Genomic DNA, 17222 nt, shown 5'->3' on the forward strand with positions numbered 1-17222 from the left:
AGCTAATGGGTCTATAATACTGACAATTTTTGAGGCATTTTTGTGAATTTTGCATTATTCCTTATTAAATAGTAAATCCAAAATTTTGAATTAAGGTGGGCACTGTGCTAGAGGGTTTGTAAGATTTAGGAAAAAATATTAAATGTGAAAAAATACCCTACATGCCCAAGGGTCTAAGCGACCCTATTGAATTTAATTTTTTTAGAAATTATTTCTGAGAAATTCGAATTAACCCTCAAGGGATAACTAAAATAAATAATTTAAATACATAAGAGTTCAAAAATTTATAAATGGAGTTTAATTATGTTTAATCTTAGTTTAAATTTCATTTGTTGACATTTCATGTAATTTTATATTTAAATTTTTATAAAATTCTATTTGAATTAATTTAGAATTAATTTAGCGAAATGAAACTCAAAAATTAATTGAATTGTATAATTTGGTAGGAGTCCATAGGTGGGTGGTCTCATCCTATATGGCACTCTAATTTAAACTTTAAAATAAAAAATAATATATAAAAAAACTTAAAAATAAAGGTTTAAAATAAACTTACCAAAATAACAAGGAGTGTAGAAAAAGTTAAAACCTTTCTTTTTTCAAAACAAAGCCCCATAAGGGAGGGCATCAAATCTACAGGGCTGGACCAAGGTAAGAAAAATGAAACACAGGAAAAAAAAAAGAAAAAAAAGGAAAGAAAGAAGAGAAAAAAAATTGCCAAGTCAACTTGCTTGCCAAGCAAGCAAGTTGACATTCTTGCAAAATGAAAAGGTGGCCAACCCATGGGGGTCGACCAACCCTTCATTTATTATATAAGATATAATATATAAATTATATCTTATGATATATTAAATATATATTATACTATATGCTTAAGTTAACAAAAAAAATCTTAGAAAAAAGAAAAAGGAAAATGGAAGGAGGTAAAATTGAAATTAGGAAACCTAGCCTTAGATTTAGTTCAAGGGCTAGGATATGCTCCAGCCCTTGACCTAACCCTAGAGGCTATAAATAATGAGGAGGGGCTCACACCCTCACCCATTTTGCTCCCCTTTTGATTTTTCAAAGGTTTCTTCCTCTCTTCAAAATTTCAATTCTCTCTTCCTTTCCCTACACCAAATCTTTGGTGTTTTCTTTCTTGGATCAACAAGGGAGACTTGCACGTGCATGAAGGAGTGTAAGGAGGTTATAAGAGAGGCCGTTGTTTATGTGAAACTGTCAGTTCATGCTAGAAGAGTGATCTACGTGTGTAGAATCGATTTTTCGTCAAAAAGATAGGAGGTTCTATGCTCTACTTATAAAACAGAAATTGTGGGTACAAATTATATCATTTTTTTATAAGTATAAACTCTAAACCATACCTCCCACATATGGGGTTGGATTAGGGCTATCAAAGTATGAAATAGAAAGGGGTTTTCGAAAGAAAACCCCTCTAAAAATTGTATTTTCCTAAAAAATGATTTCTCAGAAAATAAAACCATATAAATTTTAAAACACATGTGTTATCTAGTTAGTTTTCTGCAAATTTGGATTTGGGTTAGTAGATCATGTTAATGTGGATGCTTTGTAAAAATTTGAATGATTTTCATGGTTGAATTCCTTAAAAATTATGTATTTTATGTTATCGAGTTTTTTAGAAAAAAATTCAATATTTTTTGTAAAAACCATGACATGTCTTAATAATTTTATGCAAAATTTAATTGAAAGTTGGTACATGCATGTGAATAGTCTGAAATTGTTACATAATGTTTTAATTTTTATTTGTATGCAAATTATGCGATTTACTTTGTTTATTATGAAATTTCCCAAATTTATTTATAAGAAAATAAGCCCTATATGAGACGAGTCTGTTTTTCGGACAAACGACTGCCAAAATAAGATTTGTCCATGACAGTTGGTCTTATTTTAGTGTAGTTAAAATTTTACAAATTTTCTTGCTTAGTTTATACAAAGAAATCAGAAATATGAATTCAGGTGACCCATTTTGGCCCCACCCGAATACATATACCCGACATTATGTATTTTTGTCCTGACACTTGACTGGTAAATCACTCGTATCTCACTTGTTTGGAGGACTTTTAACGAACAATTTATTACGTTGAAAGCTAACAAAATTTTACATCTACTGAAAAATGTTGAGCTTTGTTCATAGATTGATCACTGTTTGAGGGGACTGTTTAATGGTTACATTATACAATGAGATAGCTGGATGGTTACATTGTACAATGAGGGGACTGTTTGAATTCCATGGGGTTAAAAAGAAAAAAGGAATCCTAAGTTAAAGTGACTTATAGGGATCGCAGTGGACTGGGGCGGGGGACAAGGTCTCCACCCCCACCTTGTCTCAAAATCTGAACCTCCATCCCTGCACGGGGATGGATTTTGACCTCCACCCCCACCTCCATCCCCGGTCCAAACGGGGACGAGGTGGGGCGGAGCCCCGTTTCCCCTCGGTCTATAGTCATCCCTTGAAGGATTGGAGATGGGGCGGGGCAAGGCAGGGATTGTGGCGGGGACGGGGTGGGGCGGAGGAAAGCGTAAGTCCATCCCCGCCTCCATCCCCGTTTCATGCCCTTCATCCCCGGTCCAAACAGGGCGAGGTGGGGCGGGGCCCCGTTGTCCCCCGGTCCACTGTCATCCCTAGTAACTTATCCACGGGTTGAGTATAATAAGGTTACTAAATTGTCCCTATTTCAAAATAAAAATATGCAAAAACACACGGTTTCAAACGAAAGGCTGGAGGTGAGCTCGGCGAGACCAACAGTGAAAGAGCAGCTCGTACAATATAATGAGCCGAGTATGAACAATGGGTGTTCCATTCGGTTCAGCCTATTTTTGCTCGTATAAAGAGAATATATACAATATGTATGTACAACTTGACATGAAAAGTGCCTTACGATGGGTGGTTGGGGTGTGTGGCGGTGTTAAAGAACGGGTTCGAATCTTGACCTGAACACAAGCCAGAGCCTGAGCTGAGTCCACAGATAAACGAACCAAGTCCGAACAAGCTGTGTTGGGTTTGTTCGGCTCATTTTTACCATCCGTACTTAACCATCAAATTTACTTGAGGCCTCTATTTGACAAGTTAGCGAAAAGTTGGGTCGTTAAATGTCTCTTTTCAAAACATGAGTACTTTCCCCGAATATCAGGTAAAAGATGGGTGAGTGTTTGCATCACTTTCACCCCCAATAAGGTGAGAGGCAAGTTTTTTTTTTTTGCATATTTTGTCTGAGAAAGCCGGGGGTTGGCAGTGTCACAATTCTGGCAGCTTTAAAACGCCAGGGATAGGCACCCTCAAGGCTTATGCTGGGCTTCGGCTTACTCAAGAGGGTAGTGCCCACAGGAGTCGAACCCCGATTGCTCGTCTAACAGCAGAGACCCGCCCCAACTATGCTGACCCCTTTGGGGGAAGAAACAGGCAAGTTGAAATGTCTCTTTAGAAAACATTTTCCCTAAAAGCTGGTTGGGTGTTTGTTTCACCCCAGAACTTTGTAAACACTCAATTTAATAGGACAGATCCTTCGAACGGTAGTACAAACACACCCACGGGAAATATGTGGTGGGGCACCCGGGCCCGGATGATTACTACGGAAGCCCTGCTTTCGTATGAAAAAACTGAGTTACCCCTTCCCCCCATGGGGGATCACTTTCCCACATCAGAGTGGGTTTCGCACGAATCCCACTTTCGGTGGGTGTGCTTGCAACAGACTCCCTCGTAAAATGGAAATTTCCCTTGCCTGCTTTTGTCTAATGTGCACGTCTTAAAAGCATATTATACCATTCCTGAAAGGATGGACTAGACTTACTAAACGTCAACAAGGCTTTGTCACTGATGGAATCTCTAGCCAATAATAGAAAAATATTTAGACCCCATCTCATCGTTAGCACTGCGGAGCTCACAAATTCATTCCAAGATTTACGGTTAGAAAATGAAGAGTACTAAAATATTAAATGGACAGGATAGATTAAGTTATATATAAAGAAACTCTCTTAAAACATTTTATAAGGAAAAAGGCAAAAAGAGTAGAAGCTTGCTGATACTGTGACCCGTTACCAACAAAAGGTGAAAAATAAACGACTGTTAACTGCAGCGTTTTATTTGAACCACCATCTCCATCCAACAGTTCTATCCGACCAAGAATAACGAGAGAGAGAGTGAGTGCAGGTAAGCAGAAACCCATCTGATACTGTCCTGTCCACAAGATCCCGATATGTAAGAGAGGGAGAGAGAGAGCAGGTATGCAGAAACCCATCTGATACTGTCCTGTCCACAAGATCCCCGTATGTGAGAGCGAGAGAGAGTGCAGGTATGCAGAAATCCATCTGATACTGTCCTCTCCACAAGATCCCCATATGTAAGAGAGAGAGAGAGAGAGAGAGAGAGAGAGAGAGAGAGACCCACATTCAGATGCTCATTGCCATAGATTGTATGACCCCATCTGAGAATATCCGAGCGGCACCCACATTCAGATGCGCACTATCACCACCGACATCTACATGAATCATCCACCCAGATAACCCATTTGTCGGCCATGTCAAGGAGCTCCATCTTCATCTCTTTTCTCATAATCTTTTGGTATATCTCCAACATTGGAGTCCTCCTCCTCAACAAATACTTGCTATCCAATTATGGGTTCAGCTACCCAATCTTCCTCACAATGTGCCACATGGCCGCATGTGCATCTTTTAGCTATATCTCCATAGTTCTGATGAAAATTGTGCCCCTTCAGACCATTAAATCATGGCAACAATTCATGAAGATTGCAACTTTGGGAGTAGTGTTTTGTGGGTCTGTGGTGGGAGGCAACATATCTTTGAGATACCTGCCTGTGTCCTTCAACCAAGCAGTGGGTGCCACCACCCCTTTCTTCACTGCATTGTTTGCATATCTGATGACATTCAAGAGGGAGGCTTGGGTCACTTATGCTGCACTTGTTCCTGTTGTTGCAGGGGTGATCATTGCCAGTGGGGTGACCACTTTCTTTTCCTCTTCCTTTGTTTTTGTTTTTGGTGCATTAACTTGCTTCTGTTCTTATTATATGTTGTTGTTGGTGTTTACTCATTGCTACTGGTATCCTGATTGTTATGAGTTTATGATTATGGTTCTTTTTCATCTTAATTTTCCCAATTTTTTCACACGCATACACACACACTTTTATGTGTATGTCTATTCAATTTTATGCCTCATTTGAGTTTCCTGAAGAATTATTGGAATTGTGAAGTTCAAAATTGTTAAAACTTAAACTTAAAATGGTATAAATAACATTTGAAGACAGTAAAGGAAACCCTTAATCCCAATAGTAGATACTAGTATTTCATAAATTGTTTAGCTCGAAAAATTGCAGAGTAAACTAGGACTGGTTTTCTCGTTGGTTTTATTGGTGCAGGGTTGATAACTTAGAGGGCCATTGATTAGATATACATGATTGGAGGTGTCTGCAATGAGCAGCAATATAAAATACAACAGAACATTTTAATTGTACATATGAATGATAACATCCCATAGCCAGCTATCCATGAAGACATAGATATCAATGTGTGGCAGTGGAAAGTCATCTTTTGGGCAAGCCTTGTTAAGGTCTCGTATCCAGACTGAATACAAACAAAAACTTGTCCATTCTTCCTTCTTGACTAGTGACTAACGAATTGGTTCTTCCACTGGGTAGCTGCTACTGGAAGCTTCCGAAAGTGACTAGGATGCATGGCTTCATGCGATAGGTATCGGTCAGGCAGTAATGAGTGAGTAACTGAAGGGAAGGAACAAGGGAATGCCTTGCTTGCAGCTTGGCCTCACCCTTCCGGGGCTCCAACAAATTCAACAAATTAATTAACTCTTAATGGTCCTTTGGCTAACTAAAAAGCATCAAGTTTCATCTTAGATAATCACTGAAATGATGGAACGAACTGAGCGACAACTGTGTAGCTCTGTTGGGCGACAAGGCTTGCAACTAGCTTGTGTTCTTCATAACACATAGAACTGCGAGGGTCCAAGGGATGACAGCTCATCTCGGGTTATTTTAGTTCTCAGTTTGGGATATTGACAAGACGGCAATGATTAGGGAAATGGTGAAGCGAATTCCGGGAAGCTAGCTGGCACCGATTCCCTGCATGTCTAAATTGGGGCTGACATGGCTCCAGAGTCCAGACCCTGTCTATGGAGATATAGGGGACTGTTTTTTTTTTCCTTCACCTCAGTATCAGGGGTTTCACAAACTTTATCCCCCTGTTTTCCCCCTTTCGTGAGGCCCTTTTGTCGGGGGTTTCACAGGCAGGTCAACTTTTCTCCCTTTTTTGGGGGAGAAATCTTCCCCCCCCCCCCTCTCCCATGACCCCCCTGACTGAGGTGAGAAATATTCTCTCTCTCCAAGAGTCTAGGTTGATCCTACTAACCTATTTTATCTCTCTCTCTCCAAGAGTCTAGGTTGATCCTACTAACCTATTTTATCTCTCTCTCATAGACTTAGGCTGACTGTGTCTCTTTTTGTCAAGGTTGTAAGTATCGTATCATAACCTGTATTGGTTGGGCTCAAAATAAGATACATATTGTAAAAAATCATAAATTTTTGGAAAAAAATCTAAAAAAATCAGAAAAAATAGATTTTAAATATGAAACATTTATGTCTCTATGAGTTGCATAAGAAATCATCAAACATCAATTATCTCACAAAAACAATGCAAAATATTAAATATCTTGCAATTAAGAAATGCCACAAGACTGTACTTTCATATTACAACAACAACAACAACAACTACGCCTTCATCCCAAAACATTTGGGGTCAGCGATATGAACCAAAAAAGAAATTCATTTTGGGTCTTCCACATGAATCCTTTTCCTCCAATCATTTCTATCCAATGCCATGTCCTCGGTGAGGTTCAAAGCATTCATATCCTTTCCTATCATCTCCATCCAAGTCTTCCTAGGCCTACCCCGACCTCTTTTAACTAATATATTTTCCCATATTTCCAACCTTCTAACTGGAGCATCATTAGGCCTTCGACGAATATGTCCAAACCACCGTAAACGATTCTCTCGCATCTTATTTTCAATGGGTGCAACACCTACCTTCTTACGTATCTCCTCGTTCTGAATCTTATCTTTTATTGTATTTTCACACATCCATCTAAGCATCCGCATCTCAGCTACACTCATTTTTTGAATATGATGTCTTTTGGCAGCCCAACATTCCGTACCATATAGTAAAGCGGGTCTAATAGTCGTCCTATAAAACTTTCCCTTCAACCGCAATGGCATTCTACGATCGCACAGCACTCCAGTTGCACTTTTCCATTTCATCCACCCAACCTTTATCCTATGATTTACATCTCCATCAATTTCTCCATACTTTTGAATAACGGATCCCAAATATTTGAAATAATCATTCACCGGTATTTCTTGCTCACCAAGCTTCACTACAATCCCATCACTACTTCGTTGCTTACTAAACCGACATTCCATATATTCAGTCTTACTCTTACTCAACTTAAAACCTCTAGCTTCCAATGTCTGTCTCCATAATTCTAACTTAGCATTAACCCCAGCTCTAGACTCATCAATCAAAACAATATCATCAGCAAACAACATACACCACGGTACATTTTCTTGAATTGATCTCGTAAGCTCATCCATCACTATCGCAAATAGGAAAGGGCTTAAAGCAGATCCTTGATGTAACCCAACCGTTATCGGAAAATTGGTTGTCACCCCTCCACAAGTGCGGACATTGGTTACTACTCCTTCATACATATCTTTAATTATACTAATGTACTTGAGAGAAACACCTTTCTTCATCATTGTCCACCAGAGAACGTCCCTAGGTACTCTATCGTATGCCTGCTCTAAATCAATAAAAACCATATGCAAATCTTTGTTCCTCTCTCTATATCTTTCAATAAGTTGTCTAAGAAGATGTATAGCTTCCATAGTTGATCTTCCAGGCATAAAACCAAATTGATTCTCCGATATCGTGACAACCTTCCTCAACCTAGACTCAATCACCCTCTCCCAAAGTTTCATAGTATGACTCATGAGTTTTATACCCCGATAGTTTGTGCAATCTTGTATATCACCCTTATTCTTATATAAAGGCACCAAAGTACTCTTCCTCCACTCATTAGGCATCTTATTTGTTCGCCAAATCAAATTAAACAGATTTGTCAACCATTCTAAACCTTTCTCTCCCAAGCATTTCCAAGCCTCGATAGGTATACCATCTGGGCCAACTGCCCTTCTTGATTTCATTTTCTTCAAAGCCTCTGCAATTTCTTTCTTTTGAATCTTGCGCATGAAGTCACGATTTATCTCATGAAAAGGAATGGAGAAGTCTCCAAGATCTAGAGCATGACTATCATTAAATAGCTTATCAAAATAATCTTTCCATCTCTCCTTAATCTCCACATCTTTGACTAAAACCCTTTGTGTTTCATCTTTGATACATCTAACCATACCCAAATCCTTCGATTTCCTATCTCTCATCTTTGCAAGCCTATAAATATCCTTCTCGCCTTCTTTGGTATCCAACTTGTCATAAACCTCCTTATATACCTTAGCCCTCGCGTTTCTAACAACTTTTTTAGCTTCCTTCTTTGCTATCATATACTTCTCCAAATTCTCATTATCACGACTCTTACTTAGATTTCTATAATACTCTCTTTTAACCTTAATTGCTAATTTCACATCCTCGTTCCACCATGATGTATCCTTACCTAGTGGTGCACCGCCTTTAGACTCACCCAATACCTCCTTAGCCACTTTTCTCATGCCACCCGCTATCTTATTCCACATTGATTCTGAATCCTCCTCGAGACACCAATCAACTTCCTTAACTACCTGCTCTACAAACATTCCTTGTTTAGCTCCTTTCAGTGCCCACCACTTAATTTTAGGATCTATCCTATGTCTATCCTTTTTGCGACATTGTCTAATTCTAAGATCTAAAATTAAGACTCTATGTTGTGTAGCTACACTCTCTCCTGGTATAACCTTACAATCGATGCAACAACCCCTATCTCTCTTTCTAAGTAGGAAAAAATCTATTTGACTCGTATTAACCCCACTTTTAAATGTTACTAGGTGAGACTCCCTCTTCCTAAACCAAGTGTTTGCTAAGATCATATCATAGGACAAACAAAAATCTAAAATCCTTTCTCCACTTTCATTTCTTTCTCCTATACCATAGCCTCCATGGATACTCTCAAATCCATCCCTACTAATGCCTACATGTCCATTAAGGTCACCTCCGATGAAAAGCTTTTCTCCATAAGATATCCCTTGTACTACTCCATCTAAATCTTCCCAAAATTGATGCTTAATGGAATCATCTAAACCTACTTGAGGTGCATAAACACTAATAATATTAATAATATTCGCACCTAATACTAATTTAATAAGTAAAATTTTATCACCCTTCCTACGGACCTCAACTACATTATCTATAAACTGACGACTCATAACAATCCCTACTCCATTCCTATTCCTATTTATTCCTGTATACCAAATCTTATATCCCCAAGGTTCTATCACTTTTGCTTTCTCACCTACCCATTTGGTCTCTTGAAGACATAAAATATCAATCTTTCTCCTACACATAACATCTACTAACTCTACCAACTTACCAGTTAAAGACCCTATGTTCCAAGTGGCTAACCTAATTTTATGGTCATGTAGGCTATGGTAATGTAACCTAATTTTATGGTCATGTAACCTAACTTTCATATTACATAAACTAAAATATTATGGCAATAGTTCTACTCGATTTTCACTCATTACTTGAGTGTCTCATTGCCATGATGGATCATTTGATGTCATCTTTGTTGGAGGAGTATGAAACTTGATTTCTACCTTGATATAAATTTTTCATTTTCGCGGATCGTTGGCGGGAGGCAGTGCCCCCCCAAGCAGAATTTTTTTGGAAGGTAGCATTGTGAAAAAATGTTGGAAATACACTTTTTTTACTTTAACCCACTTCTTTGGGTGAAAAAATGGTGGAAATGCACTCTTGATGAAATCACGAAAGCACTCTCTCCAGCGCAAAGATCGCCCCCCAAAACAGTCTCACGGCTCCTAGGGTGCGTGGGAAGCTCTCCAGTATGTTCTATATGAATGAGGGTTTCGGCCTTCAAACGCTCTTTAATACCCAAAAACATAAAAACACGGTTTTGCTTAGTTGATATTAGGCACATGATGCATACAACTACAAACAATGAATAGATATGATTCTTTTATGAAAAGTTTGTGTGCTATTATTTCTTAGTTGTGACTAAAGCATATGATGATAGCCTTTATCTTGTTCTGCCCTTGTAAGATGCATCATGTCTGGGATGTGCCCAACCCAAACCCTATTTACCTGGAGTTCGACAACCCAAAGAATGTTGCAACCTGACAATCCCTTGGGCCAGGTTCTTTCTCATTGAGAAAGAAGGCAATGGTGTCGTGGTAGCTGATTCATTTGAGGTGTGGTTAGGATTGATTCTAGTATCTCTTTCTTACAAAATTCACTCTAGTGTATGTTTTGTCATTCATCTGCTGGCTAGTTGCTGTGGAAAATTCCACACTTGGAACATGGGATTTGTTTATGAAAATACAGCACTATGTAGTTCACAATTTTGCATTTTTTTAACTAAGTGAAAGCGATTTTTATTCTTGGCAGGGGGAGCCCAGTTTTCACTTGTATGGGTTTATTATGTGCATTAGTGCAACTGCAGCAAGGGCTTTCAAATCTGTACTTCAGGGCATTCTGCTTTCATCTGAAGGGTAAGTATTTGATTTTTGATATACTATTCGTTCTCAATGTGTTAAGATAAAAAGAGTGCTTGAGAATACACCACTTGTCCATTTATATTTTCCATGCTGCAGCACTAATCAGTGCAAGTGAATTCTAGTGTTTTTTGGTTTGTTTCATCTCTCTCTCTCTCTCATATACTGCATGATACGTATCCTCTAACTGGTCCAAGAAAATCTGAACTGGTTATTTATTATAAGAGTATTACACATTAATTTATTTCAAATTTCTAATACTTGAAGAGTTTGTGGTAGGATGGTAAGGACAGATCCAGTCCTTGAAGAAGTCTTAAATCCTTAGCAGTGTAGGAAGGTATCTCTTCATGTTCTATGTCAGTAATTCTATTTAGACCAACTTTTTAGTCACTATTACCAACATGAGATAGAAAATGAATCAGTCCCTGCGTTGGAAATCTTGAATATCTGGCATTGAAAAATTAATGCAGCTCTTACACCTCTACTAGTGACTCTCACTTACAATCTGCAGTTTATTAGATGTTGGGGGTCTCTTGCTGTCCTAGTCTTGAGGTGTCTTTCTGTCATCAAAGACTCAAAGTATTGCTTGTGGAATGGAGCTTTATCAGGGCATAGGAGTTCGGCTGATTCCTTGTGGAATAGAGCTTTACCAGAACATAGGAGTTCATCTGTGGGGAACATTGAATGTTGAAATGTTCTTAGGTTTATAGTTTAGATTTTTAATCCATCCTTGTCAAAACCCCCATTAGTGATGCATTAAGATCACATGCTTCTCCATGTGCACATGCATCCTTTCATTTTTGGAGCCATTGATTTGTACTGGTCTATGTCACATGGGTGCGGGTGCGGGGATGCGGCACTTCCAAAAAACCCGGGTGCAGGGGTGCGGCAAAAATATAAAAAATTATATATATATATATATATATATATATATATATATATATATATATATATAAAGTCCAAAAGTTGGACATAAATGACCTTGGGTGCGTTGACTGCACCCAAGGTCAGGTTGACCGCATCGGGTGCGGGTGCGGCACCTAGTTGGAGAATCCTTGTGACATATAGGGCAAAAAAAATTTTCTTGGCATTTTTTTTTAAGTCTGAAAAATTGGACCAAAATGACCCTGGGTGCGTTGACCGCACCCGGTGCCGCACCTGCGCCGCATCGCGTCAATGCGGGTGCGACGCCCTGCTAGCCGAATCCCTGTGACATAGGTACTCGTTAATAATTTGGACTACACTATGAAGCCATGGCTAGTAGTGCTGCCACCATGTCCAGATTCTCATGTTATTTCTTATGGCATGCTTACAGGTTTTTTGGAAAAAGTACTTGGCCTCAAGTACTTGCAACATTTTTTTTTTAAATGTGTGAAGAAATGGTTTTTATGAAAATATCTAATGAAAATCTAGAAGAATTTTTCTTTGACATGATGTCTCAATTGGTAAGTTCATCCTGACTAAAAAGCATATTTATTTGTATTATAAATATAATTGTTTATTTGGTCTGGTTTCTCATGCATTTGTTATTTACTATTAGACATTTTTTGTAGCTTATTTTGGGATCAGACATGCATTGTTCGCTTATCTTGGCTGTCTATTGTCAAGAACCTAAGAGTTGAAGCCACCAAACTTTTCATTAAAACATAGATGCTGATCAAAGCCTGAAAGCCTCATATTGTAGATGCAGTAGCTATCTGATATCTATTTTTTTAGCACCTTACTGCTTCCTTTTTTTTTACCCGGCGAAAAATTATCTGTTTTAATGTGTTCTTCTTTTATGACAGGGAAAAGTTAAATTCCATGAATTTGCTTCTTTACATGTCACCTTTAGCTGTTCTGGTTTTGCTGCCTGCCACCATCACAATGGAACCCAATGTATTGAATACCACTCTCTCTCTTGGAAAAACTGACAAGCTTATGTTGATTCTTCTTTTTGTGAACTCTACGATGGCTTATTCAGCAAACTTGTGTAACTTTCTGGTGACGAAGCATACAAGCCCATTAACTCTCCAGGTTGGTGCTTTATGTTCTTCCTATTTTTGGAATCATGTGCCTCCTTTCTCTTTGATTTCTGAACTCTAGAGAAGAATGATTTTTGTACTATGAATTATGTGTGATGTAAGAGAAGGTAGGCTTCTATTAAAAAATAAAACATTGCTGTCCAACAAGATTTCTTGAAATCAAGAGCAGGAAATGATGATCCACTGATCATCTGACTTGAATTGTGTGACTTTCTACTGGTTTGATCTCATCCTCTGTACTACGACATAACTAGGTCACTTCAAGCCACATCTTGTTGGGCCTTGGATCAATTAGGTCTTGGTTTCACATGGATACTAAGAAAGAGACAGATACTCGAAATAACCTAGTTTTCTCTAGTCCTGAAACAAAAGAAATAGCTTACTAGGAGTGGCTTTTTCTCTCCTGGAGACTTTTCTTGGATCTTGGTCAAAGGGTTTCATTTATTTTTTATGCATGTCGTGATTTCATACTTCCTGGAATGATGTCATTTTAGATGCAAAAAGGAAAAAATCTAATCCACTTCTCCTTTTCCTTTTGATTGTAAGAACAAAGAATTAGAAAACCCTAAGGGTGAGTTTAAATCCCTTGGATCTCACCTGAGATCCTTGGATCTCTAGTCAGGTAGGGCCCTCAGATCCTTGGATCTGAGATCCCCTGGTTGAGAGGGGGTCGGATCAAGGTGTGGGCTCCATACCTTGATCTGCATGTCTATGGGTTTTGTCAGAGATCCACAGCATTCAAACGCACCCTAGGGCAAGAAAAATCGTATTCACGAAGCAGTTGCTTTTAGTTACTAAATTGTGGATATATGGTTCTTGTTCCTTTTTTTGTTATCCTGGACATTTTCTTTCATTTAGTATATTGTTAATTGATGTGTTACTTGGACAATGACACGAGTGTTGGTGTTGGGCATGGCAGGTTTTGAAAAACTAGACATATGGACATGACTATATGTATGGAGGGAGAGAGAAGTAATTAAGTAAAAAGTAAAATAACTATTTCAAATAAAGGGGACATCCTTGGTTTTCTCTTCCTTGTATATGGCACCACACAATTCATGAAAAATATGAAAAAGTTAGTTCTTAAATAGGACTCAATGGGGCTCGACTGTGGTAACAGTGAGAGAGATTTTTTTTCCAACTAGCTTGACTCCATCAACTGACAGAGAGAGAGAGAGAGAGAGAGAGAGAGAGGCAAGGCTCGAGCCCTTTGTGTATAGTAAAGGGGCATGCCGACTCATTTTCGTGAAGTTAGGACCCAATAAAATACATAGAGAAAGTAGGATTTAAACAAGATTAACACAGAGTGTCTGACATCAAACACTTCGTGTTTAAGACACTCAAAAGTGCCAGGCACACGACACCAAGTGTCCATTTTTTACTTGGGCATTTCTATGTTGATAAATGAAGTGTTCATGAAGTCTGTGGGAGTGTCTGGTTGTCGGTGTCCAAGTGTCGGCCACTAACACACTAACCCCCCAGAAGTGTCAAGGTAACATAGGTTGATTGTCTTCCTTCTAGAGTCTTCAGCCTGAAATCCTGGACTTCACCTTCATGATGGGCCTTATGCATAAACAAAAGTGAAGTCGTTCTGTTGATATGCATAACAGACATGCTTAATAGATGTATGTACTTCGATCATTGGGTGAGACCAAGATTCTTCCAGTGGAAGGGAAGTTTATCTTTTTTCCTTTTCCAGTCAAATGTTTCTTCTCAGGAATATTGACAGTTATGCTGCATATGTTAGACTAGCATTGTTGACTATGTAGTGTTTTCGTTATCACAGGGACTGTTTTGTCATTAAGAGTAACATACTGTTCTTTATTCAACCAGGCATTATTTGTTTTGCATGGTTTAACCTTTGTCTCCAAATTTTGACTTATTTTGCGTTGACCTAAACACTCCCCACTTCAAGTTTCTGCCTTTCTGGGGTTTCCCACCAAGGACTGTACAAGATCGGTTATATGCTGCAGCAACCAAGTGCCTTTACTCAGTTATGCCTTCTCATGTATGTAATGACTTCGTGGGGTATTAAATGGGCCGCTTTTCTATATGTTGATCTTTAGCAGCTGAATCATAGAGCATAGAGTTCTAGTGGAAGAACTCTAGCAATAAATTGCCTGAACCACAACTTTGCTCAAAATCCAGCAATATATCATTCGTTTTTGCAAGGATGGGCTCTTGCAGTGGTTGTGCAATTTTGGATGTCTTCCAACCAAGTACTGCCACAGAAATCGCACTGCCTCATAATGCGTACTATATATGATGCCTACAATCCTTTAAGATGAGTTCACAAGATGCCTAACATTGTTGGCAATCATCTTAAATAACCTTATTGCAATTTTCACTCCGTAAGTTATCTTGGAGGAACCAATTACAGACTTTTTCAACATTGTGCTTTGCAAACTATATTTTGTATCATATATGTTAATATGGGGGGTTCACATGATTTGTAATGCTTGTTCTTGAAATTTCGTTTCATGGCCAGGTCTTAGGTAATGCCAAAGGTGCAGTGGCAGTTGTAATTTCGATTCTGCTATTTCAAAATCCAATCTCCTTTATAGGAATGGCTGGCTATTCACTTACAGTGCTGGGAGTTTTCCTTTATGGAGAAACAAAGAGACGATACAAATAGCAAGTCTGCGTTTACCACTTCCAATTATTTCATGGTTATTTCTTTTAAGGATAGCCAGAGAGGAAGATGGGAAAATGAGGCAAGGAAATGAGTTGGGTCACAAGCAGAGATGGCATTTTTCTATGCTATTGGTTATAATCCAGTCCAAGGACCATCCTATCTTCAGATTTATGGATATTCCCCAGTTGGTTATGAACATTACTTATTGAAGCAGTTCATTGTAGGCTATGTTTGTAGATTTTTGGTGAAAGGGTTCTTGATCTTCATGTTCCACTCCACTGGCTATTGCGAGAATTTTCAATAAATCTTGTTATTGTATTTAGTTTCATCTCATGGCTTTATGTGTTTGTCTCTCATCTAAGCAAATCTAAATAAATGCCAATCTAGTGAAAATTATTTATATTTTGAATATATTATGGAAAAAGATTGATGTTTAGGTAGGCATTTTAAACAATTTAAATGTACCATTGTGCTGTCAAAATATCCATTTCTAAACTTAGGTAAACATATTGCAAAGATTGATATTATTGAAATTTTAAGGACAATTTCTCGGGGAAACTTTATTGAATTTAAATTTGCTTTTATTTTAATATTGTTTTTATATTATTTACTTTATTTAACTTAATGATTTTTTTTTTTTATGAAAAACGCAAGACAGTTGCAAATTTGAATATTCTCTGATAAAAATGAGCAAAAGTTGGTCAGTGATGAAGTAGGGTGCTATGTAACCTCTATCAAGCTTCATGCCTTCAACAACTTCCAGTTCGTTGAACAAGGTTTTACCATCCTGCATACCGTGGACACATGGAAAACTGAGGTTGCTGTAAATGTGAGGCTATTTTCCACATCAACTGTACAAGTCAGGCAATCTTACAGCGATAGTAATAACACCCTCTTTGCCGACTTTCTCCAGAGCCTTAGCTATCAATTCACCAATCTCTCTTTCTCCGTTTGCTGAAATTGTACCCACCTGCTTATATAGGGACTAGATTAATATTTCACTTTGTAAAGAACAAGTAAATCACTCAGTGCACAAAAGGATATGATGTTCTCATTTTACGAAGAGAGAAAATAAAAACTACGCTCAGATTTATTAGAATTTCATTTGAGAACCAAGTCAGAAACAGTAAATTGGTATATTAAATGATGATCGTTGGGAGGAAAAAATACTTCATTTTCTTGTGAATCACAAACCTGAGCTATCTCCTCTGACGTGCTGATCATTCGCGCTTGGCCTTTTAAGTTCGTAACAACAGCATCAACCGACATTTTGATGCCCTTACCCAAATCCATGGCATTCATGCCTGCGGCAACGGATTTACAGTCTTCCTCAAAGATTGCTCTCGTCAAAAGTGTAACACAAGTGGTACCTGCAGCAAAATTGTCCTTAAGAATTAAATACATCCACACACAATCATGTTTTTGTTTAGCAACTAATAGAGACTCATACACAGGAAGATATAAAAAAAGGAAAAGCAGATCATCCTACTCAGGGAAAAAGAATAATAAGGAAAACTCATGCCACCAACGAATACTGTAACGCGTTACCTTACAACCAAACCTTATCCACAAGGAATAGCTAGGACGCCAGCAGAAAGAGGGTGATCTCTAGTTCTGTTGTATGACGCCATCAACCATTAGTAAAGTTTTACTAGCCACCTACCTATGAAATGAGTCAGTTTCATAACAAACTGATAGGTGCACAAATAAACAATATACAATAAATAAAGTAAGATATCACGATATGAGCGGTTTATTTCATTGAAAGCAGTAGTAGCATCCGAAAAATTAAATTTGAGTAACAAATGCAAA

General features: G+C 38.2%; 1 protein-coding gene across 1 annotated transcript; it reads left to right on the top strand.

Moving 5' to 3' along the window:
* Nucleotides 1-4098: 4098 nt before the first annotated feature.
* Nucleotides 4099-15738, top strand: LOC149819757 (UDP-URONIC ACID TRANSPORTER 1-like). The gene is made up of 4 exons (XM_089983389.1): nt 4099-4967; nt 10645-10748; nt 12539-12767; nt 15264-15738. Exons 1-4 carry the CDS (start codon nt 4530-4532, stop codon nt 15408-15410), a joined length of 918 nt encoding a protein of 305 aa, XP_089839515.1. The 5' UTR covers nt 4099-4529; the 3' UTR covers nt 15411-15738.
* Nucleotides 15739-17222: the final 1484 nt, after the last annotated feature.

The sequence above is a fragment of the Nuphar pumila genome, chromosome 12 (assembly GCF_984573655.1).
Source record: "Nuphar pumila chromosome 12, dmNupPumi1.hap1.1, whole genome shotgun sequence".
Classification (NCBI taxonomy): Eukaryota; Viridiplantae; Streptophyta; class Magnoliopsida; order Nymphaeales; family Nymphaeaceae; genus Nuphar; species Nuphar pumila.

What these genes read in the sequence shown, in the direction of transcription:
- LOC149819757 (XM_089983389.1), top strand. Translation starts at nt 4,530, where the DNA reads ATGTCAAGGAGCTCCATCTTCATCTCTTTTCTCATAATCTTTTGGTAT. An exon ending in GGGTGATCATTGCCAGTGGG is followed by an intron (nt 4,968 to 10,644) that starts GTGACCACTTTC and finishes TATTCTTGGCAG; the next exon opens with GGGGAGCCCAGTTTTCACTT. An exon ending in ATTCTGCTTTCATCTGAAGG is followed by an intron (nt 10,749 to 12,538) that starts GTAAGTATTTGA and finishes CTTTTATGACAG; the next exon opens with GGAAAAGTTAAATTCCATGA.